Raw genomic sequence first — 25265 nt, 5'->3', positions numbered from 1 at the left:
TGTCCTAAAACTAACACGAACCCCATAAAAAAGAAGTACTGTTAGATAAGCTATTGTTTATACAACTAGCACCTTTATCCTCTCAACAACTCTATTTTTTAATTTATCAGTGCATAGTCTAAATTGTTAAAATGATTTCGTATCTGATATAATGAAGGAATGGTGCTGTGCTATAACCACCATAATTTAAAATAAAAGGACATGAAGGGCTACAACTCCCAGAAAGAAACTCCTAAGGCACAGTCCTATGCATAGTGTCATGTTCCTTCGTCCTCCCCCTTTGCAATCAACACACCCCAGGATACCAGGCTTCAGGCTCACTACTTTATTGGTTAAGGACCAGCTTCCTTACAAATGCAAATTCTAGGAAACTCTCAGACTACAATGTAAACAAGGACTCCACACAATTACAAATATCAGTAGGGATGGCAGAGAATTCCGCCACGGATCTCGGGTGGATCTCGGCCCCCCAAAATCTGGGTGGAACGGCCTGCCACCCCCCGCACTCCCACGGATCCCCCCGGGACGAGACTTACCTGGGGCGGATCTTCCGGGTGGCGGCGGTTCCGGTGGCGGCTTCGGCGGCGGTGGCTGGTCTTGTGACTGGCCGCCGCCACCATTTGCAGTTTTTTTTTTTTTTACACAGACGTGATAGGCTACGTAAGTTTTTACGTAGCCTAAAACGTCTGGGTAAAAAAAAAGGCGTTCCTTATTTTGGGCCGTCTTAGTCTACGTAAATAATTACGTAGACTAAGATGGAGAAAATAAGGGGAACGCAAATAGCATCCGCTACTCTATTTGCGTTCCCCTTATTTTCACCGTCATAGTCTACATAAATATTTACATAGATTAAGATGGCCAAAAAGCGGCGGCCGTAGCCGCTGCCATTTGCGTACGTGGTTTTTTTTTTTTTTTAACCCAGAGCCCTCCGCAGCTGGAAATCCGGCTGCGGACGGCTCTGACCTGGCTGGGCCTGGCCGGCTGCTCCGCGGAGCTGCCACGGAACACAGCCGGCCACGGAGGATTCCGGGGAGGAGAAACGGAGCGCCTCCCCCCAGTCCAGGATTCCGGGGGGAGGGACGGAACACCTCCCCCCCCCCACCATCAGCATAATCCATGAAAGGTAAGTGATTTTCGTACATCCCTACAATAGAGGAGCCAAAGTGGAAGTTAGTTAGATAAGTTGCCAGCAGTTTGAGCATGAACTTCTTGGCCGGACTAGCTTAAGGGGGATGCTCCTCCCTTACAGTGGGCTCCCTCCTACATAGGCTTTCACGCATAGCGGACCTGGTGGAGCATCTGAGCTCCGCCTCTAAATTTTCCCACTTTGCTCTGCGATGGACCCTAGCATCCCTCAAATCACTCCCCGCACTCTCCTCCTCCCCTGAAACCTGGGTTCTCATGGAGGAGGAAAGGGGGGGGGCTTCAGGCTTAGCCATCTGTGAGCCAAGGTCTTGGGAAGAAGGCATTGCCATGTCTGAGCTCACTAGGGAGGGAGCCTCACCCTGTTCTGGCTGTTCCCATTCTGAATCTGAGCTGCTAGATATCTCCACATGCTCAGATTCATTCTTGACACATGTTTAGACAAAAAATAGGCCTACAACTGCCAGCATGCCCCAGCCAGGGAATTGTAGACCTTTTTTCTGTCTAAACATGCATAGGATTGTGCCTTAAGAGTTTCTTTCTCCTCAATGAAATGCACACATTCTACTCACTGAATGACCTGAAAGTAATAGATACCATTAGCAGATAGACCAATGTATAGACATGCATTAATCCAAATCTTAAATCAGAAAACTGGGCCATTGATTCAGTGAAGTAAGGAGTGTTCTCATTAAAAATAATATCTATCTATCTATCTATCTATCTATCTATCTATGTAAAACACAAAAAACAAGCAAGAACCATGAAATATAAAGACAGAGAGACTTTTGAATACAGCATGTCAACATTTATTTTGGAAACATCCGTATTTTCCTCTCAAATTTCATTTAAACTTGTAAATTCTCATTTGGATTCTTCAGGTCACAGCTGGTACTAGGTATGCAAGCTAAGCTTCAAAGATAACCTGCTGTGTCCATGCTTACAAGAAGTCAGTTCAAGGCTACTTGAATAAATGTGTACTCATAATGGGGCTTATTTCAGACATGGGTAGACTTTTGAAGAGTAAAAGCAAAAAACAAAAACAAAAGCCACCAAATCCAAACCAAACACATAACTCAGTTCAAACAAACCACTCAACATCATCACTCATTAACAGTTATTCAACTTTTAAGGTCACTAATTTCATTTTAAAGACAGAGGGGAAATAAAAGTAAAGTTTGCTTAGAAGCTGTGATGCAAGCCAAGGGAGAATTCTGCTTCTTTCAGAGTTCATTCCACAGCTTACTTCAGTGAATTATAGATAAGGCAATTTATGCAGAGAGTTCTCTTTCATCTTTGAAGAGGGCTGGCAGAATGGAAAGTTAACTCATTTTAGTGTTACCTAAATGTACTGACAGGAAATTCTAATGTTTCCAAACATCTGGAAATCAGCTTCATGGGATGGTGATTTCTTTTCTTAAAGAATGCCTTTTCATATACCGTCTTTTACAGCTTTATGTGGCTCCTAAAAGAGTGTTTTGACATAACTAAAGTCTGTCTGCCTCACAATAAAATTCTGCATTTAATTTAAAAAATCCTTTACAGAATAAAGATGTTTTTGTGAAGTTCTACTCTCCTGGACACTTATACGATGTTTCTTTTTTCTGAAAATACCTAAGCCTGTGTTACATTTTAGCCTAATGTCTTAAGTCTCTGTTTTAGCTAATGGTTCTAATCACATAACTCTTAAGAAATAACGTATTTCATTACCTGAACAGTGTTTTCCCTTTCCTAAGAAGATTACTGCTCTTGTGGCAATTTATGAATATTGAATATTGTAAGGTAAATGTAAAATGAATTCAGCTGGGAAGAATTAAAAGGATGTAATCACATGACTGCAAAGTGACAGCAGGCTCAAAGCAGGACATCTGGCAACTGGGCCCAGGAACCTCACTCCCACCACAACCATGTGAGAGGCAGAGGAGCTGATAGCCTGATTCTTGTTGCTCAGCTCTACACCCTGATCATAGCCAAAGGTGTATAGCAGCTTGTTGGCCCAGCTGGGTCAGATGATCTGAGAATCCAATAGGGTCCCTGCTTGCCTGATATAACTGCTGTCTCCAGCTTGGCTCACAGTTTGAGCAGCTTGTCAGCCAGAGTAGTTGCTTTACAAATTCCTGAAAACTGCCTTAGACTCCAGAGAGCTGTTGCCAGTCATAGTAGATAAGTTTAGATAGACAATTAGTCTGATCTGTTCCTACAATGATCCCAGCCCTGAACCTTAACATTTTATAGCTATATAGCACGATTTCTGGAGAGTGGGAAAAGGAAAAAGTGTTCTTCTTCCTTTCCTTCCTCCTGAAACATACCTGTATAGTGCACAGACAGAACTTATTTTTAACCTCATGGGACACTTCCCTCCACCCCCCGATATTTCAGCTGTTAGGAGCTTGAACAGGCTTATTCCCTCTTCTTTCTCTCCTGCCTTTCCCCACTTCTCCACTGACACCTCAACATTTTGCACCTCCTGGAAACTTGTCAGGCCATTTTTAAAAACATTATTTTCCTTTCAATTTTGATATATATATATATATATATATATATATATATATATATATATATATAGATACACACACACACACACACACACACATACACACACACACACACACACACACACTTCTGCAAAGCTAGCGAGTCCCCCCAGTATGTAGAAACCACTTCCGTATTTTCAGGTGGCCCCATTTCATTTTCAAACTGATAGGCGCTCAACCACCCAAGTCTGCTATTAGAGGGAATAGTATCATGGAACTTTTAAGCTTAAGAACACAAGAATATTTGCTATTAGTGTATAAACCTTTAACAACTTGGGACCAGGATATGTGAAAGAGCACCTTCTCCCTTATCAGCCTGCCCAGTCACTGAGGTCATCAGACAGGATACTCCAGGTAGTTTCACATGGACCTATGGCCTGGCTGGAACCCACCCAGAGTAGAGCCTTGAATGTGGTTGCTCCCTTTCTGTGGAACTCCCTGCCTGTGGAGGACAGGCAGGCACCAACATTCTGTTGTATTTGGTGCCTGCTGAAGACATCTTTATTTCAAGAAGCCTTCCTTGATTGACCAGCCATGGTTTCTATTGTATTCTGTTTTTTAAAAATTTAATATGATTTTTTATTTTCTTTTATCTTTTATTTTCACTGCTCCAGAATCTGTTTAGATGCGGAGTGGTATGTAAATGTTGTTATCTATCTATCTATCTATCTATCCATCCATCCCGCCCGCCCGCCCGCCCGCCCGCCCTGCTGGATCAGAACAAAGGCCTAGCTAGTTCAGTATTCTGTTCCTACAGTGGCCAACCAGATGCCCATGGGAAGCCCACAATCAGGTCATGAGTGGCTTCCCACTCATGACCCTGCTTCTATTCCCCAGCAACTGGTATTGAAAAAATATAGCCTCTGATACTAATGTAATGTACAGCCATCATGACTGGTAGCTATTGATAGCCTTATCTGCCATTAATTTTTCTAACCCCCTTTTACAGCCATCCAACTTGGCGGCCATCAGTACATCTTATGGTAGTGAAATCCACAGTTTAACTATGTGCTAAGCTTGGGCAAGAATCATTATCTCCTTGCTCTGCATATCAACTTTGCTATTTAATACTGAATATAATCAAGAACATGCCTTTGAACCTTTCTGCAAATCTGATTTCCTAACTGAAATCTGATATGGCACCCCTGCTTAAATGGGCTCTGAAAATTTTCAGAGCCATACAGGAGTCATTATTCTGGAGACTGATAAGGACTACAGCCATCAGTAGAGATCCATCGCTTACTGAATTGCCAAAAGGACTTTGATGATTTTCAAATTTTGAAGAAGAATCCTAAAGAAAACGGGGGGGGGGGGGGAATCAAAGGGAGAAATAGCTAGTTTTTTTATATTTGAAATGTACTTAAATAGAAGGATTTATTATTCCTCACCTAAAATTGCTACACATTGTCCATATTTAAAAAAAAATATATGAGCAGGGCCTATCTTTGACTTACAGTATAAAGTTAAAAACTGAAAAAATGACATTGCTGGTTGTGTTCTAAATCTAACAATAAATAATGTATTCCACATATTTGAAGGATAATTGAATATTTGGCCTATTCTCCAATAAAGATGTGAAATCCTGGTTATTATCTTCATTCTCAGACGTGAGGTACTTAAAGAAATTCAGTATTGTAATGGTCAAACAGAGCAATGACATCTGACCTTATAAACTGCATTTGTCAATGACAATCTCATGAGTAATGTGTCCAGATAATTTGATCCATATTGTACATATCTTTCATTAGTTAACATCATGTCTTAAGTTGCAGACTTTCATTATATAGCATAGGCTAGTAAATAAGAAAGCAATCAGTGCAAATGATCATTTGTTATTTAATGCCCTTATATTACAAAATGCTGAGAATGAGAAAATGATAAATCGCAAAAACTATATTAATAATAATTATGCTTGAAAACAGTTTACAAAGAATAGTCATAACTGAGTTATTTCCCTAAATAAAACAAATAGCTAGTGCTCAGTAGAAAAGGACATCAAGGACACTTGCAAGAAAGAATTGGATCAATATTAACGTGATTTTCATTTCATGCTTCCCCAACTCCAGTAAGCTGACAATATACTCTGATTATGTGAACTGCCTGTGAGTAACACAGAAAAGGTTATTAGAGCAAGAGGTGGAAATGGAATGCACTTTTTATATTGACAGGTTTGCTAATAGAGTGTACTGCCTTTCAAAGCCATGCAATGTGTACTCACAATTTCATTTTCATGGCACTCCCTTCCCATTCCAAATACTAGTTTAAAATATTTTTAAAAGGTATCACATTTATGTGTATCACTTGTTATTTACAAGATACATCAATAGGGAAAAATGCCTTTAAAAAGCTAAAATATGCAATTGAATTTGCAATGTGACCCTAGCACTTACAATGCAATTGCATACTATGTAAATGTTTGATAATATAATAATCCCCTTAATAAAATATAGAAAATTCTTTTGAAAATATTAAAACATAGAATATGATAAAACTTGCATTAAGGTCACACATAAATCTTACATACAGAATCTTTGCGGACATTTTTAAAATTAAAATACAACCAGCAAATGTATCTCATGCTCAGCACTTGCCATCACCAAACTCTGAAAGGTGTTACCAAATATTGTTTTTTCTTTTCCTTCTTTTTGCCCATTATTTGCATTCTCGGTGACTTTTGAGGATTAAAAGAACTTTTGGTCCCTATACAGCTTCTTTGAAAATAACGAAACAGTAGAAGGAACCTGAAAAGTCCAGGGAAGCAAGACATTTCCTCCAGGATTTTAGCTAGAGCCTCTAACAGTACAATCCTATGCATATCTACTTGTCTCATTGAGTTCAATGGCAGTAACGCCCAGATAAGTGTATACAGCAGCTTTCCCCAACCTAGTGCCCTCCAGATGTGTTGGACTGCAACTCCCATATTCCCCAGCCAGTATGGCCAATGGCCATGCTGGATAGGAATTATGGGAGTTGTAGTCCTGTCCAACACATCTAGAGGGTGCCAGGCTGGGGAAGGTTGGTGTATAGGATTGCAGCCTAAAACAAATAACATTTTGATTCTGTATTTAAACTGGTAGCCTCAAGTTGAACTGAATATACAGTCAGGACCAGAAATATTGGAACAAGGATAACTGTTTTGGCAGTTGGCCTCTGTACACCACCACATTGAAGTTGAAAAGAAACACACCCAGATGGGAGTGAAGTCACGACTTTCAGCTGTAATTCAAGGGCTTTGACAAAAGTGGGGCACTACCCATTCAGGAAGTACAGCCAGTGGCATGCACATACCCCCATCGTTGGTGGCTCATAAGTAATGGAACGAATGGCTGACAAGCAGCTGCATGGCCAGGGGTGGCCTGTTTGCTGGGTACTCCATGGCCAATCAAGCAGATAAAAGGCCTGGAGGTGGTTCTGAGTGTTACATTTGCATTTGTTAGCTGTTCACTGGAACTCCCAACATGAGGTCCAAAGAGGTGTCCATGCGAGTGAAGGAGGCCATCATTAGGCTGAGGAAACAAATAAACCCATCAGAGAGATAGCAAAAACATTGGGAGTGGCCAATACAACAGTTTGGAACATCCTGAAAAAGAAAGAATTAACTGGCAAGCTCAGCAACAGCAAAAGGCCTGGAAGATCACGGAAGACAACTAAAGTGGGTGACCGCAAAATTCTGCTCATGGTGAAGAGGAACCCTTTCACAACATCAAGCCAGGTCAAGAATGCTCTTGAGGAGGTAGGCATGTCATTGTCAACATCTACAGTCAAGAGACAGCTTTATGAGTGTAAATACAGAGGCTTCACAACAAGTTGCAAACCACTGGTAATGCTCAAGAACAGACAGGCCAGATTAGTCTTTGCCAGCAAACACCTAAAAAAGCCTGCCCAGTTCTGGAATAAGATTCTTTGCACTGATGAAACCAAGATTAACTTGTACCAGAATGATGGAAAGAGAAAAGTATGGAGAAGGAAAGGAACAGCTCATGATCCAAAGCATACCACATCATCTGTCAAACATGGTGGAGGCAGTGTTACGGCATGGGCATGTATGGCTGCCAATGGAACTGGGTCACTGCTGTTTATTGATGACCTGACTACTGATGAAAGCAGCAGGATGAATTCTGAAGTGTATAGGGCTATACTTTCTGCTCAGATTCAGCCGAATGCTGCCAAACTGATAGGACGCCGCTTCATATTGCAGATGGATAATGACCCACAACATACAGCAAAAGCTACCCAAGAGTTTCTCCAGGCAAAGAAGTGGGATGTTCTTCACTGGCCAAGTCAGTCACCTGATCTCCACCCAATAGAGCATGCTTTTCACTTCCTGAAGACCGGACTGAAGGCAGAAAGACCCACAAACGAGCAGCAGCTGAAGGCAGCTGCAGAGAAGACCTGGCAAAGCACCTTGAGGGAGGAAACTCAGCATTTGGTCATGTCCATGTGTTCCAGACTTCAGGCAGTCATTGACTGCAAAGGATTTTCATCCAGGTATTAAAGGCGATCCTTAAGTTTGAAATGATGTTGGTTTGTTCCATTACTTATGAGTCATCAACGATGAGTGTGTGTGTATGCCACTGGCTGTCCTTCCTGAATGGTTAGTGCCCCACTTTTGTCAAATCCCTTGAATTACAGCTGAAAGTCCTGACTTCACTCCCATCTGGCTGTGTTTCCTTTCAACTTCAATGTGGTGGTGTGCAGTGGCCAACTGCTAAAACAGTTATCCTTGTTCCAATATTTCTGGCCCTGACTGTACATGATTTTGTCTGCAAAATAGATGGTAAACCCATCCCAGTAGACAAAACATACTTCAGTCTCTGCCTCTATGGTGGATCAGTACTTGGTTTCACCAGGCCACTCACCACACAGAAAAACTCCACTGGATTGGATTTTATGCACATGATGGCAGCAGAAACTTTTCTGAGCTGGAAGCTAGCTGCCTTCATGAATCTTTGGTAAAGGACAGAGAGAGCAATCCTATTGTCTCTGGGCGAGCATCCAGGGAATCAGATAAACAGCCTCCAAAGCAATGAAATTTTATTTAAAAATCACAACATGTTGCCAACATGGGAAACATCAATTAGATGCCTGTGACACTTGCACAACAGCATTAGCAATCACAACAATAAATTAATCAACACTTTGGGACACATATTGCATTTTCCCACATCCACAGTATTGTGCTTGGAAAGTGTGATATCCTTGTAAGAGAATCACAATGTCAAAGCAAGATATGTTGTTTGGGCAGAGGAAATTAGTAACAAATGTGTATTCATTTCACAAAAAAGATGATCATGCATAAGTTAAGTGAATTTCTGACAACACAAATTTAGGATTAAAATGAAGATCTGTTGATAATTCGAGCAAAAGCAGCAAACAATGAAAAAATGGGAAGACGATGCTCTTTAAGTAAAGCAGAATCCTTTACAAGCCTGTTTTACATTGCTTCCTCTGAGATCATCATATTTAGACTGAAGAACAGAGGAGAGTTATTTGATGACATCTGGAAGCCCTTTACCACTGAATACACATTTTAAAAGAGCTCGTCACTGTAATATCTAGATTAATATCTACACAATCTCTGTCCACGAAACGGATGCTGCTCCTTAAAAGTTCCAGAAATAAATTGTCATCTTGTACTTGTACACAAGTAAAAGCTCAACATAAAATGAACGAAGAACATTATGTTACAGTCTTCATATTCTTTGTACATGTGTTGTATTTGAAAATAAAAATTAAATCACAGAATTTGAAAGTAACTCTTTCCACAAGAAAAACACATTATTCACTAGGAAAAAACTCTGTAGTACATGCATACAGATGGGAATGTTTAGACATTTTAACAGGACTGATTATCAAAGCAGTTAATGTTTCCCCCCTTTATCTTGTAACATTCTTGTATAAACATTCCTAATTCAAATTATAAGTCACAAGACTAAAAAGGCATGAACAACTGATAAGCTGAAATTGAGGAAACTGTGACATTCTGTCTGTTTGCAATGGGAATCCATCTGCCCACAAATTATTTGTCTTCACAAAAGGGAACATGGATGTATGAATTTACGCCCATCTATTTATTACATTTATATCCCAGCGTTTTTCCCCTCTTGCAAGGAACCTAAGGCAGCTTAGATGATCCTCCTCTCCATTTTATCCATTTACACTAGAGACATTAAATACTAGCCAAATGGAGATAGATTCAGCTTGAAGTTCATCCTTATCCTCCCATACTGATGTATTTAAAGGAATGAGAAAGTGATTCCAATTCTTTGCATCCAGACTACATACAAACAATTCTGAACTCCCATTTGATTCTCTGCTCCCATACATACAAATCTCCTCTCTCTTAGACTTCAGGGGAACCCCTGCTCTACATTCCGCTACCTTTGGAATTTATGAGAAACAGGACTTTTTCGGTGTGTCACCACAGCATAAAAGGCTTAGGCCATACATATTTTAGAGACCACCTGTATTTTCATGTTGTTATTTCTGTTGAGATAATTTAAGGATGCCTTCTCCATTAACCTATCCATGTAAAAAATACAGAGATGTTCTTAGTAGCCCAACAACTATAAAACTCCTATGACAAAGTACACACACCTGAGGCTTCTTCATATGCAGCCATCCACAATTCACAACACAACCATATGAATAACTGCACAGAATAATGTGTGTTGATATCCACATAGTAAGTAGAGATGGGGGAGTTTCCAGAAGATCTCCTCAAATTAATCCAAAATCTATCCAAGTTCTTTCTGCTAGAAAAAAAATTGTAATAACTTGAGTAATTGACCTAGACAACCTGAAACTTATCTCAGGAGCCTTTTTCTTGCTCCCAAAGGAACTAATGCAACCATTCATTTTCAAGGGGACAGGGGAAATGCTATGGAATGAAATACCACAGGGGAAGGGATATCCTCCCATGCATAATCCCACTGAGGACCAATGGTGATTAGGTGCCTCCCCCCACACCTCAACTGTTTTCTTTTTCTCCAACCTCATACTAGCTAATGCATTGCTTTATTAGCTTGCATGGAGGTATGAGGGCAAAAATATTATTTATTTAATGTATTTAAAATATTTCTTGGCTGCCTTTCAGGGCAGAAGCCCTCTCAAGGCAGCTTACAACAATAAAATACATAAAAACAATTACAATATTAAAAGCAATAAAAATATAAAATCAATAAAACAACAATAAAAACAACAATAAAACAGCAGCAACAACAACAATAGCAGTCATATCAAGAGAAAGCCAAGGTAAAATAATATGTCTTCAAGGCCTTCTTAAAAGTCTGTAATGACGGAGAATGGCGGACCTCCAATGGCAGCTTGTTCCAAAGGTGTGGGGCCACCACAGAAAAGGCCCTTTCACGTGTGGTCACCCACCTGACAGCTCTCATGGGTCAGAAAAAGAGAAGGGCCTCTCTGATCTTAAAGTGCGGGCAGGCTGATATGGGTGTAGGCAGTCCTTCAAGTAACTTGGTCCCAAACCATTTAAGGCTTTAAAGGTCAAAACCAGCCCTTTGAATTGGGCTCAGAAATGCACCAGTACCCAGTGCACCTGGCTCCGTATAGGCATTATATAATCAAATCGCCTCACCTCACCAATACTCGGGCAGCTGCATTCTGCACTAGCTGGAGTTTCTGAACCGTCTTCAAAGGCAGCCCCACGTATAGCGCATTACAGTAGTCTAGCCTGGACGTGACTAGTGCGTAGGGATGTTAGAGAATTCTGCCACAGATCCCAGGGGGGCCAAATTCCAGTGAATTAGGCCTCCTGGAATCTGTGGTGGAACGGAGCCCCCACCCTACCACCCTGCAAAAGCCCCGCAAAATGGAGCCTACCTGGCTGTGGCTGCGGTGGCAAATCCAGCTGCTGCCGGGCTGCTGCGGCCACAAATGGCGACCGTCATAGTGGCTGCCATTTGCGTCCCTACGCTGGCCCGTGATAGGCTACGTATATATTTACGTAGCCTATCACGGCTAAAGCAGGGACGCAAATGGCATCCCCTACGCCATTTGCGATCCCGCTTTAGCTGTGATAGGCTACGAAAATATTTACGTAGCCTATCATGGGCTTGTGTAGGGACACAAATGGTGTCCCCTACACAGGACGCCATTTGTGTCTGCAGCAGCCCAGCAGTGGCTGGAGGCCCCACTGCGGGTTGGCCCGGCTGGCGGCTCCACAGCCTGGCCACGGAGCGGAGCCATCCGGGCAGGATTCTGGGGAGGGGAGGAATGGATCGCCTCCCCCCGTTGGGGATTCCGGGGGAGGAACGGATCGCCTCCCCCCACCTGCGGAACCCGGCGGAGCCAGGTAAGCGGGGTTTCGTACACCCCTACTAGTGCGTGGATAACTGAGGCAAGGTCCATCTTCTCCAGTTGGTGTACCTGCCTAAGCTTGTAAACAGCTCTCCTGGACACCAAAGCCACCTGGGCTTCATCAGTTAGCTCAGAGTCCAGGTGGGCTCCCAGATTGCACACTTCGTCTTTCAGGGGGAGTGCAACCCCATCTAAGACCAGTTGTAAACCTCCATCTGAAGTAGTTGGTTTCCCAACCCACAGTACCTCCATCTTCTCTGGATTAAGTTTCAGCTTGTTCATCCCCATCCATCCCAAAACAGCCTCCAGACACTGATTCAGGAGTTCCACAGCCTCCCTGAGATGTGCAGATGGAAACGAGAGGCAGAGCTGAATATCACCTGCATACTGATGACATTTCAGCCCAAACCTCTTGATGACTTCCCCCCAGCGGTTTCAAGTAGATGTTAAAAAGCATGGGGGACAAGGTAGAACCTTGCGACCCCCACAGGCTAATGGTCATGGGGTTGTACCGAAGTCCTTTAGCACCACCTTCTGAGACTGCTCCTCCAGAAAGGACTGGAACCACTATAAAACTGTGTCTCCCAAGCCCAATCCAGATAAACGATCCAGAAGGATACCATGGTTGATGGTATCGAAAGCCGCTGAGAGGTCCAGAAGAACCAACAGGGTTGCACTTCACCCATCCGTTCCCTTTGTAAGTTATCAACCAGGGCGACCAAGGCTGTTTCTGTCCCATAAGCAGGCCTGAAACCTGATTGGAATGGATCTAAATAATCAGTTTCATCCAAAACTGCTTGGAGTTGTGAGGACACCACACAGTCTAGCACCTTGCCCAAGAGTGGCAAATTTGACACAGGGCATTAATTATCTGGAACCATGGGCTCTAAATTTGGTTTCTTCAGCAAGGGCCTCACCACAGCTTCTTTCAAAGCTGTCCCTCAAGGAGGCATTTACCACCTCTGAGGTCCAGATATCCAGCCCAGCTCTGGCAGATTTCACAAGCCAGGATGGGCAAGGATCTAAAGGGCAAGTAGGCCTCAGTCCTCCAAGCAGTTTGTCCACATCCTCAGGTTGTGCAAGCCAAAAGGTATCCGTAACATGACTAGATGGTGCACCAGCCCTGTCCATATCAGACTCTGTCAAAACAATGTCATCCAGGTCAGCACGAATACGAGCAATTTTATCTGCAAAGTGTCTGGCAAATTGTTCACAGCAGGCATTTGAGGGTTCAAGTTCTTGTGTTCCAAGCCCTACACCCAAGAGGCCTTTAACCACATGGAAGAGCTCCGCTGGATGACACGGAGCAGATGCAATGGTGGCGGGGAAGTAGGATTTCTTTGCTGCCCTCACCGCCGCAGAATAAGATCACAAGTGGATTCTTACCTGTGTTCGATCGTATTCATTCCGAGTCTTCTGCCATTTGCCCTCTAATTGTCGACACAGTCGTTTCATTGCCCTCAGCTCCTCAGAATACTAAGGATCTGACACAGTTCTACGACTAGGTCGAGGACCTTTGGGAGCGATCATATCAATAGCCCGTGTCATCTCCTCATTCCAAACGGTGACCAGGACCTCAGCAGGCCTGCCAGGGCAAAACTATGAGGTGGGGGAGGGAGGACCAGCAGTTTTAAGGGGCCTTCACCCATCCTCTGATTTTGCCTCCCTCCTGCCCTGAGTGAATTTTCCCCCCATTCCCATGCAATCCCCATGCATGTAGTAATTCCATTAACTTGCACAGGTGCTGGGGGGAAAAACTGCAGGACTTCATTTCCCAAATCCTCATCCTCTGAGTGCTTGGGAAAGAAAGTCAAGGGGTTGGAAGGCTTGTATCTGGTTTGGACTTGGTTTCCAAGTCATACTTGGAAGAATTCTCACACCATCTCTAATGTGACAAGCCATTTACATAAGTGACTCCCCATGTGGTTCAGGATGATGTTTTAAACTGCCTAGAACAATAACAAAATTGTAGAGTTAACAAAACCACTGCTCTCTGGAGACTGTGTCATAATATATAACACTGTACCATAAAAATAAGAAATCTAATGTGGAAAAATCTATCTTTAAGCTAAACTGCCAGAACGTTTAGCTTAAAGATAGATTGTACAAAAGAACGTTTTGTACAATATTTGCTGTACTGATATTTCATTAGATGCATTTTACAGAGAATAAAATATTCAGAAGTCTGAATGAATAGAAATAAACCCTACCCCATTTAGTTTACAGGCCCCCAAGTCATTGGACTTCACCACATTTTTGTGTTTTAGCTCACTATATGAAATCTGACACACCTTCCTTGGAACAGGTTCAAAAGCGAGAGACAGATTTGCCATTCTCAAGACATCCCTGTTCCTTGATGACTATGAGCATCATATTGTTACTGTATCTATGCATTCACTATCAATACTGATTTAAGTCTAGATTAGTTAGAGAGCACTCTTTTATTCATCAAGGTCATATCTTCATGGCTGTACAAGCTTAGATAAATCAGGTATTAAGTAGGCACATCTCCAAGGAACCTAGAAATTCTCTCATCTGCAGACCTCAGCATATCTTGTTATTTATTGCCAAAGAAATGACTGATTAATTTTGTCATCTTTGCTCTGTGTTTTTTGCTCAGTTGAAGCTGCCTGCCTTCGTCTGCAATGCCTGATCAGACCTATTTAAGCTGATGCCTTTGATCGTAGACACAGAGTAGCTTGCTGACTTAGGCTTTGACTAAACATTCCTTTGCTGCAATATTTATGCGTAAACCCCCTAAATGATAACTGACAGTCAATGTAGATAACAAAAAACTACTAAGATGTTTCCCACTATTATATGGATACCCAAAGTAATATTTATGATAGTAAAATTGGAGGTAAGATTTAAGACAAAAACAAACAAAGCCTAACCTGTTATTCTCTTTTCATTTTCCACGAAGATATTTAACAACAGTGAATTACCTTCTATAATTTGAAAGAAACACACCTTTTTTGTACAAAAATCATGAGATTTCTATGATGTAATCTTCATTCTTGAAATTAAGAGTAATTTTGCTATTATACAAGAGCGATATAAAAATTATCAAAATAACACTGATGAAAAAAATCCCTAATGAAAGCTAAGCCCCATGGAAAAAAAATGCTGTGCCTCAAGCTCTTTATTAATCACATTCCAGCACCAGGGCTGAAAATACATCAAACTACACCAAATCCTTTTCACATGACAACCTCATAAATTATTCAACTCATTAGTATCACCAAGAGGCATAAAAATAACATCAGTGTTAAGGATGTTTTCTTATAGAGTAAGGTCAACGAAAAGTTTTAATATTAAAATCCATATGCACAAGCCTCAAAAACGCACATCAAGGTAACCCCCCCCCCCCCGATGGTATTTAATCTCAGTGCAAGCTGTTTTAAATTCCTCTAGAAGGCTGTCGTTAATTTAGATACTGAACACTTCAGAAACATTTACTTTAGTACTCTGTAAAAGGTAACTTCCCTCTACTGTGATTTGAAATATAAACAGTGATAACACAACCAACATTTCTTCTCACGCAAGCCACTTTTATTTCCCTTTGCATCGAAATAAAATAGTAGGCAAACTATATGAGGTTTTCTTATTATGTTAGATAAATAAAGGCAGTTTTGAGTTGTCTCTTTTAATCCCACAGTTTCCTAGGGCAGGCCCTGCGCTGCTCTCTGCTTTAGGGTGCTTGGCACTCAGTAAACATGCTCAGCTGCATAACTGCACAAATATGCCACCTTCATCAAGTTTGTTGCTCCTGCTCCTGTTGCTTGATTTTGGACAGTTTGTGTCTAGGAGCAGGATCCAGTATGATACTATTGCTATGCCAAGTCATCATGCATGATTTCATAGTCTAGAATCTAGATCAATAGTCTGTTTAGATCAGGACCCACTTTTGTTTTTTGTTTTACCATATATTGCACATTTTTCTGCATCTTTCCCCTTCTTTTTTCTCATCTCTCACTATGCCCCAATCTTTTTGCTTTGCTTTCCCTTTGTCTTTAAAACACTATTTTAAAGAAAAACAAAGACAATGTTAGTTGTGCTTCTAAGTGTGACCCATCTTAGGTTGACCTGCAATCCAGCTTTGGGTCCCTGACCTCTCAGTTGAAGACCAATTTTCTAGATTAGGGAGGAGACACAGCTTAGTAGTAGAACACATGCTCTGCATGCCAAAGCTCCTGGGTTCAGTCCCTATTATCTTCAGACAGAGCTGGGAAAGACTCCAGTCTGCCATTCAATGTAGATAATACTAAAATAGGTGGAACAATGGTCTGAATTGATATAAGGCAGCTTCCAATTTTCTTCTAAAACCCAAGAATGTAATACACAAAACTGTTAAGGTGGCATACTTTAAATCTCCACCAGGGTTAAAGGAAAAGCCACCAGTGGTATCGGCTGCTTCTGTGTAGATATACTTCCAGAAAAGAAAAACCACATCAGTGGCATTATAACAAAAGACTCTGAAAAATCTATACAGCACCAATCATATCATGGAGTCATGAGTATGGCTTTGAAGTAGAATACAGAAGCTTCACAAGAGCCCTAAGAATCTTAGGGTTACTTAAAAGCAAAATAAACCCCCCAAGAAAAAAGCATTAAAATGGAATGGCCAGTGATCATAAGCTGGGTTTTCTTTTATTAGGCACAATGGTATAAAATGTTTGATAGGCTCCGACTTCATGTCACTTCATGTTCTCTTTCTTCCACATTTCCCCCTTCTTCACTCAATTTTTAAAAAATGATACAGTCATATGCTGCCCAACCATCCCAATAAGTTGTCTAACCAAGAACAATAAATTGTCTAACCAAGAAAACAGCACAAAGCTTCTGAAGCTGCATAATTTAATCAAACAGCAGAGTTTGGGATCCTGTGGTATAAATGGTACAGGCCTGGTTAACATTCCCAGTAAAATCAATTGGACTTTAAAATGCTTAAATTTAAATCTGGCTGGACTGCACCCTGGGGGATTTCATTTTCTTCTTGCAAAAATAGTGGCTCACCACATTTCCAAAAAGGAATACACACACGCATATCATCCTTCCTAGACAGGACAACAGTCTCACCTCCTCACGCGTACTCCCCTCTGCCGGCCTGACACAGTGTGGTGGTTACTGGCACTGGTCATGTCCCCCCACCCATGCACGCACACACGCTCACACACACACTGATACATGCAGCCAAATAAGAAGTATTCTGCATTGGGACATGCTGCCGTTTTATCCCTTCACCGTTTTCCAACCACTGAGAACAGGCCCTTCCACTTCTCCATATTTTCTCTTAAAATATGCCAGACAGGAAGCTCTCTTTATATTAACCTTCACAGAAAATTTCCCTCAGGATACCGTACACAGTAAAGTGCTTACAACCTTTTCCATAACCGAATGGATTGTCACTTCACTCACAGCTTGTCCTTTACCTGAATACAGTATCACTATGTTCAGAGCCCTTTTGTTACCTAAATCAAATATCAGCTCCTTCCAAGGGATCAGTAGGCTCTGGAAAAGCTTGAAAACTACTATGCATGTGGCTATTTGTATCTTTCATACAAAGCAAAGAAGATACTAAATGCAAGAGATGGAAACGCAGCATAGTTCTCAGTATTATCATAAAATAAAAAGAAAGGTTTTTAGACAGTGGGTGTGTTATAATGAGTACTGACCATATTCCGCAGCAGCTTTGAGCAAGGCATCAGAATGGGTGGAGCCAAAAGCATTGCGAACAAACCGTCTCCGCCGGCGCAGATCATCTTCCCAATAATCTAAGCGCCAGAAGTCATGCAGTTGACTAGGGAAACAAAAACAAAGATCAGCATCTTCTGGACTGGCATACAGACTCTCTCTGTACATTTTCTTAGAGAGGGAGTAGTTTTATAAAATATCTGTCTTCTCATTTAAGTGATCACAAGGAAACAAAGAAGATTACAAATGATTAAAATGTGTAGTATTCGAGTGCTTCTCTACTTGCATTTAAGCATTCAAAGATTTTGCCTCCCTCCTCAAAATGTTCTGCCTACTGCAAAAAACATTAATCAGAGCAAACCCATTAACAAATGCAGCATCAAATTACAAGTATTAATGACACAGCTTTCTTTCTTTTACAGTGTTTTTAAAAAGGATTGTAAATCAGAGAATGGACCTAAGAGCAAATATTTCGCAATTTAATGACTATGGTCCCTTAGCAGACTGAACTTAAAAGTATAAAATATCACCACTTGAATTTTGTGGAACTATGATTAAAATAGTGTGCTGAAATATTCATTGAAATAATTCCCCATTGCCCCCAGCAACCTGAGAAAATTGCAATTTTATTCATTATTAATAACACTGAATTAGAGCTGCAAAAAATTCCACCATGTGGTAATTGTCTAGGTAAATTATTATTCCAACACCAACAGAGTCCTTGGATGATTTTATAGCTTCCAGCTAAAACAAGCCATTAACAACCATAGCCATCTTCATGTTACATTGCCTGTTTTGCATTCAGAACCAATATTAAAGTCTCACATAATGATTCAGAAACCATTGTTAATCCATATCCTACTGAAAATGCAAATGCATGCATTCATTTGGCAGCAAATTAAATTTCGTTACTAAATATGGGGGTCATCAAGAATCTAGAAATTAACAATATGACACTAACCAAAAATGCAAACACTTACTATGTTATCTACAGGTTTGATATTATTATGATAGATTATCTGGACAAGATTGTGCTTTACACCCATGCCCTACAATACCAATGCACAAGAGGAAAAAAAGGAGACAAAGCTCCCTAGTATTTAGCATGGTACATGATGCACTTGCTGATGTAGTGGGGATTGATCAGCACTAAAGTGCCTATTATTCCTGGCAGTATTAGGCTCTCACAAATAAAAATATTTAAGAACAAAATCATACACTGGTAAAAGGAGGGGCAGGAAGACTACATCCTCTGGAGCACTGGAGAAGACCTTTCAGGAGTTGTCCATCTCCGAACAGGCAATGCCCTCTTTTCTCAGGCAGAACTAGACATTATAATCGCAAAATGAATTTGCTGAGCAATGGAAATATGGGAGTAGCAAGGCATTTGCAGGGGATTTTTGGTGTGTGGGAGGTGTATACTTAATCTCACCTTTGCCCATCAATTCTCCCTTGCAAATGCTCCTTCTCCCAGGGGCCTTTTTCTCTCTCAAACTAGCTCACTTCTGTTTTGGAGCCTGGCTGGAGGAAAACAATCTGGGGGGATTTTTGTGGGGAGAATCAGCAGACATGAAAAAGTTTTAGCACCCCTCCCATCTGCCAGGTTTCCCCCAACAAATTCTCCCTCAATAGTGCGCACTGCATGTGCCAGAGAGCCAGTGCATCTGGAGCTCCTCTGTAACACCTGACTTCCTGTTTTTATGCTGAGTTGTTCTTGCTCTTGTTTTCATTGTATGAAATAGACTTTAGTAATTTGAACTGTGTTTTCTGTATTTTATGAACTTTATCTACAAGCAGCATTGAGTTTATTTCTTAAGGAAAAGTGGAATATACATTTTAAAATAAATACATAAAATATTGCAGTCTTTATACTCTCAACAGGAATTGGTGGGGGAGAGATGTACGATACTCAGGATTCTAAATACGCTCCTCAAAAGTTATGTTATTGTATGTATGTATTACATTTCTATACCACCCAATAGCTGAAGCTCTTTGGGCGGTTCACAAAAAGGAAAGCTGTATTCTAGGCTGCCAGCATCTCCCACCTTTTCCCACACTTCCTACTACGAGCTAAGTCTATCCTATTCCAGATACTCTTATGAAAGAGTGTACTCTCACTCCAGCACTGACCTGACTGTCAGCGATTGCAATTGCAAGAGTTTCAGGCAGGGGAAGGGTCCCATCTGGGCGATTTCACATACGGTTTGGTGTGTAGGTATGTATTCAGTGGGTACAGAAGCCAGCCTCAGGTTTGCACATCTCTTCCCCTCACACACACATATAAACTTTAAAGTGAGCTGGGGCCTATGCACATAACTGCCTATGTGAGTAGGATGCACTCACAAGATCTGTCAACACCTTTTGTTGCATAGATGGGTCACACAGGCATTTTCAAGTATGAGCTCCAGTTCATATTAAATGTGATATGTGCAATAGAAGTGAATACGTGTCTCCAGTGCCCATTCCGTGCCCCCACTATGTATATAGCCTATATACCTAGATTGAGCTCAAAAGCTTCAGATTATGACATGGATGATAGAATGAACCGAATACTTCTCTACTCTCAGCCCCACCCAGAGGACTGTGAGCCCTTTCTGTCCTGCACTTGTATTTCAGAACTGTATTTTTATACATGTTAACCAATACAATTCGATCCCCAGCAGGGATGGAAATATTATTGCTGTTATTGGTTAGTGCAAGTTATCATGCTCCCATTGGAAGAGTCCTCAGAGGAGGAATTGCTGGAGGACCAGGAACCACCTGCCATGAGCAGTGCCCAGAATCTACCAGTAGACCAGGAGAAGCCCGGGCCCTCAGGGGTGACTACCATGATGCCATTACCTGTGGAGGACTAAGACTCTGCCTCAGAGGTGGAGGCAGAGAAACTCCCAAGCCCTTGGGAGAGACTCTGCCTGAAAAGACAGGAACTCAGAAGAATGCTAGACTAAGCCAGAGACCTCGTCTCTGCATGCAGGAGGCTTGCTCACAAGGAGGACCTTTTCAGCTCCTGCTGTCACTAACAACTCACAGCTGAGGCTTGGGCGCACCTCTGACAGCCTCTGCATAAAAACAGCAGCATAAGACTCACAGAATTGCTGGAAACAACGTTGTCCAGACTTTTCTGAATCCCTGGCCTTGACTCCAGACTGCTTCCTTGACTGATTTCTGGCATGAGGACGTCTGGACTGGGTCTTCTTCTGCCTGCCCCTCATCTGCTGTGTTGCCTTGGGATCTTGTTGCCTGTTACCTGGACTGTTATTGGAGTCTGGCCCTCTGCCTGCCTGCCCCTCATCTGCTGTGTTGCCTTGGAACCCTGTTGCCTGTAACCTCGACTGCTGAGACCTTGCCTTTTGTCTGATCCCTGTTTGTGCTGACTACTTTGGAAAACTTGAACCTGAAATTGCTAGGCTCAGGCTCTGGAAATGTGACACAAGTAAAGAGTTAACCAATAAAAGTTATGTATTTCCATACACTAAGAAAAATGTAATGACATACAAAATACAAGTCAAAATATTTTCACAGTTAGAAAGGATTGTTTAAAAAACCCCTGAAACAAAGACCTAGCAAGCCTAATAGTAGCCTTTTAAAGAGAAGCAAATTAGTAATTTGAAACATGCTTTTGTCCTTCATTGTTCATTACATTAGTGTATATAGTTACCTATAAGCAATCAGATCAGAAAACCTGTTGCTGGCAGAAAGCTTACAGGTTGTTGACATGCAAGTGGAAAACGGGAAGTCCCTTTAAGAAATGTCTGTCCAGATCATTTCCCATGTGAAATCGAATTATATCAGCATTGCATTTTTCTGAAACTCGCATTGTAAAAAGCTAAATCTGTTGCTGATAATGATGAAGTACTTAGATAGATATATGGGACTGGTATCTTAACAAGGAGCTATTCTCCCAAAGCAAGTGAGACATTTGACCAGACAACTGGTTCAACTAGGTCAGCCTGAAAACAGGCAAGACCCAGATGTTTTCAAGAAAGGTGCAAGAAACTTTGTAGTTGACATATATGGAATAAATGTCACACCAGGGATAGGCTGCACTTAACCTCCATCAGTTAGCAGTTGTCTTATGCACTGAAGCATGAGGGTTTAATATTCCGTCAGAAAAAGTATCCAGTCTTATCAAGGCAAATCTCATTCATACAAACCTTTAACTCTTACCATTCCTTGTTTCAACAATATGCTGAGATCGTCTCAACAGGTTAATTATACACCATGGAAGTCTTTAAATGTGATGTTTTCCATTTATACTTATTTTCTTCATACACAAGTCATTGTGAATGAGAACAAACGTTTATTTTGTATGCAACTGTACCTGGAAAATCTCAGTGTGCAGATTCTCAAAGTCTCTAATAATCTTCAGACTCATTGTGCACATTTCAACTTTTGTTATATTGCATGTGACTTGAATAGCACATATTCTTGGTGAAAGAATACCAGTGAAGTTCACTCTCCACGCACTTTATGCAACATTGTTTTTTTATTTTATATCACCTTTCCTGTGATAGTCCCATATTTATGGAGCATTCTCCTCAAGGAAAGAGGAGAGTGCAAAAGCTGGTTTGAAACTCAACATTAAAAAACGAAGATCATGGCATCTGGCCCCATCACTTCCTGGCATATAGAAGGGGAAGAAATGGAAGCAGTGACAGATTTTACTTTCTTGGGCTCCAAGATCACCGCAGATGGTGACTGTAGCCATGAAATTAAAAGACGCTTGCTCCTTGGGAGGAAAGCTATGGCCAACCTAGACAGCATAGTAAGAAGCAGAGACATCACCTTGCCGACAAAGGTCCGTATAATCAAAGCTATGGTTTTCCCAGTAGTAATGTATGGCTGTGAGAGCTGGACTATAAGGAAGGCTGAGTGCCGAAGAATTGATGCTTTCGAACTGTAGTGCTGGAGAAGACTCTTACGAGTTCCCTGGACTGCAAGGAGGTCAAATCAGTCCATCCTAAAGGAAATCAACCCTGAGTGCTCATTGGAAGGACAGATAATGAAGCTGAAGCTCCAATATTTTGGCCACCTAACGCAAAGAGAAAACTCCCTGGAAAAGACCCTGATGCTGGGAAAGACTGAAGGCAAAAGGAGAAGGGGACGGCAGAGGATGAGATGGCTAGATAGCATCACGGATGCAATGAATATGAACTTGAGCACGCTCCGGGAGAGAGCGCAGGACAGGAAGGCCTGGTGTGCTATGTTCCATGGGGTCACGAAGAGTCGGACACGACTGAACGACTGAACAACAACAACTCCTCAAGGAAGCTCACCCAGTGCCAATGGTGCCATCTTTTCGGTGCCAGGCAAAGATATACTTATTTTCTCAGGCATCTGGACATTAGTAACATCCCAATTGTTGTGGGCTGCTTTTGCAGTATTCATTCTATGCTGGGGTCAGGGGAGAGATTTTTGTGAATTGCAAATGGACACTTTTTGTATTGTATTGTGTTTTTATGGTGTTTATTTTTATTGTAGTATTGTGCTGATTATGGTTTATATTGATTTGGCATTTTTCTGTTACATTAATTATGTACATTTGTATCTGTGTGTGTAAGTCATTTGGAGACTGCTTTTTATGGTGGGAAGCAACATATTTTATCATCTTCATCATCATCTTGTCCACTGCTACACAAGCAGAAACTTGACTGCAAACTTCCTAAACCCAGAAACTGAAGTTTTTGACATGGAGGATGGCCTCAACAGAGTAATAACTATACTATTTGGTGACTGAAGAAAGGAAGACATACCTCAAAGGAATAGCTAGTGTAGAGTTATACACATTTATAAATCTCAGAATTAAAAGCTATTCTAAGCCTTGAAGTATTTGGTCAGGTTAGCAAGGTTAATGTTAGGAATAGTAGTTGCTTTATAAGACACTGTGGAAAAAAATTGATGAGGAAAAATCAATGGCTGTCACAGGCTATTAATACGAGGCAAAAAACCCAGCAGCTTGAGCACTAAGCTTAAGCATAGGGCAGAATCCAATGGGGCATTTACAGCCCCGCTGATTCCTTTCCACCCTGCCGATGCTTTTCCATCCTTCTGATTTCCTTCTGCAAACGGTGGGTCCTGCCAATTCCATTGTGCAAGCAGGACCCACTGCTTACACAAGTGGGCCCCAATGTTACTCAAGGGAAATGTAGTGCTTCCTAGGAGAAAGCCCCAAACCAGCTGAAACGCTCGTTTCTAGAAAGAGGCAGGTTGGCAGAGCTCCCTTATGTGGGGTCTGTGGATCTGCCTCCTTCCAGAAATGAGCATTTCCGCTCATTTTGGGTTGCCCTAGAAGCACTAAATCACCATTGTGCAAGTGGTGGCACTGCTTGTGCAACAAACTGGCAGGGTGGAAGAGAATCAGTGGGGCGTAAGTGCCCCATTTGATTCTGTCCATAGTAGTTAATTATATAATAGGAAAAATCATTTAGAAATTAGTATTTACTAAGTTAATAACAAAGTCCATAACAAGTGATATTGTGAGCTAATCTTTTTAACAGTCTATCCTCAAAGGAATAAACTACTGAAAGCTGTTAAAGTTACCTAAACATGAAGGAAATTTAAAGAGGCAGGACTGCTCAAACTGCCACTGTTCAAAAGATGAACACTGAACTTTGCCACAAGAAAAAGACCTGAACACAGATAAATCTTCTCTTAAAGTATGGATAGGAAGCATTGGAAAGGAGATATTGGTAACAGATGTACAGGGAAATTGTGTTGTTAAAGATCTGTCCATTGTTTGGGGTAGTCTGTATTAATACTGGACAAGGGTGTAGGTTTTGATGACCTCTGCCTAAATAAAAATCTACTGAAACATTACACACTTTTTTCATCACAAGAAAATTCATATGAAGAACAGTCTTCAACACTGCAATTCTACAATCTTCACTAAGAAAAAATTATTCTGTATATAGCCCACTACAGACAGCAAAAGGAATGACAACAGGAGAAACAAATATGGTTTCTATAATAAAGTTTTTGGTTAAAAATGTTTTTTAAAACTTTGACTTGGTAACTTTAAGCAAGTTTGTTAAAAGTCAAAATTAGCTTTTAAATGTATCATCTATTAGGAAAAATGGAAAAAGTGTGTGTGGGGGAATTATTGTGCAATTGCAGAATGCCCACCTTTACTAATGGGTGTATACAGCCTCTCAAGCTTGACAGAGGGTTCAAAATTATAAAGATAGTATTTCATTGGACCAGCAATAAGGTAGGATAAAATATTTTCAAGTTACATACAATTCTGTTTTCCATACAATTTGCCCTACCTCCCCAATCACAACTGAAGTCATGGCCTATTTTCATAGGAGAAGGTGGATAGACTTCTGCAAGTAGTGTCATCCAGTCATCACCCACTTTACATTTTGTGAGGGTTGATTTTTCCTAGCTTGCTTTTGTCACAGGAACAGCCTCCCTGCTTACATTCAGAGTCAAGTATTTTCTCTCTTCCTCATAGATTTCTTTATTGTTCTGCTGGTCTAGCACTACCATCCCATCACAAACAACGTAAATTAATTAAATGTCTTCCCAGGCTCCCTTTCCTCCTCTATACCACCTTTTCCTAATTCCTTCATCCAT

The 25265-nt window shown here is 41.3% G+C and overlaps 1 protein-coding gene across 2 annotated transcripts in view; it reads right to left on the bottom strand.

Annotated features, from left to right (window-relative positions):
- Positions 1–25265, bottom strand: part of NBEA (neurobeachin) — a 595906-nt gene that overhangs the window by 251470 nt on the left and 319171 nt on the right. For both annotated transcript variants that reach the window (XM_084843013.1, XM_084843014.1), the window contains one exon: positions 17672–17796. In XM_084843013.1, the coding sequence (XP_084699139.1) occupies positions 17672–17796 (125 nt within the window). The remainder of the gene's footprint in view (positions 1–17671; positions 17797–25265) is intronic.

Source organism: Heloderma suspectum, chromosome 3 (genome assembly GCF_057233095.1).
Source record: "Heloderma suspectum isolate Gila_16-S chromosome 3, 16-S_ref, whole genome shotgun sequence".
Taxonomy (NCBI): Eukaryota; Metazoa; Chordata; class Lepidosauria; order Squamata; family Helodermatidae; genus Heloderma; species Heloderma suspectum.
This window is presented reverse-complemented; position numbering and strand designations above follow the sequence as displayed.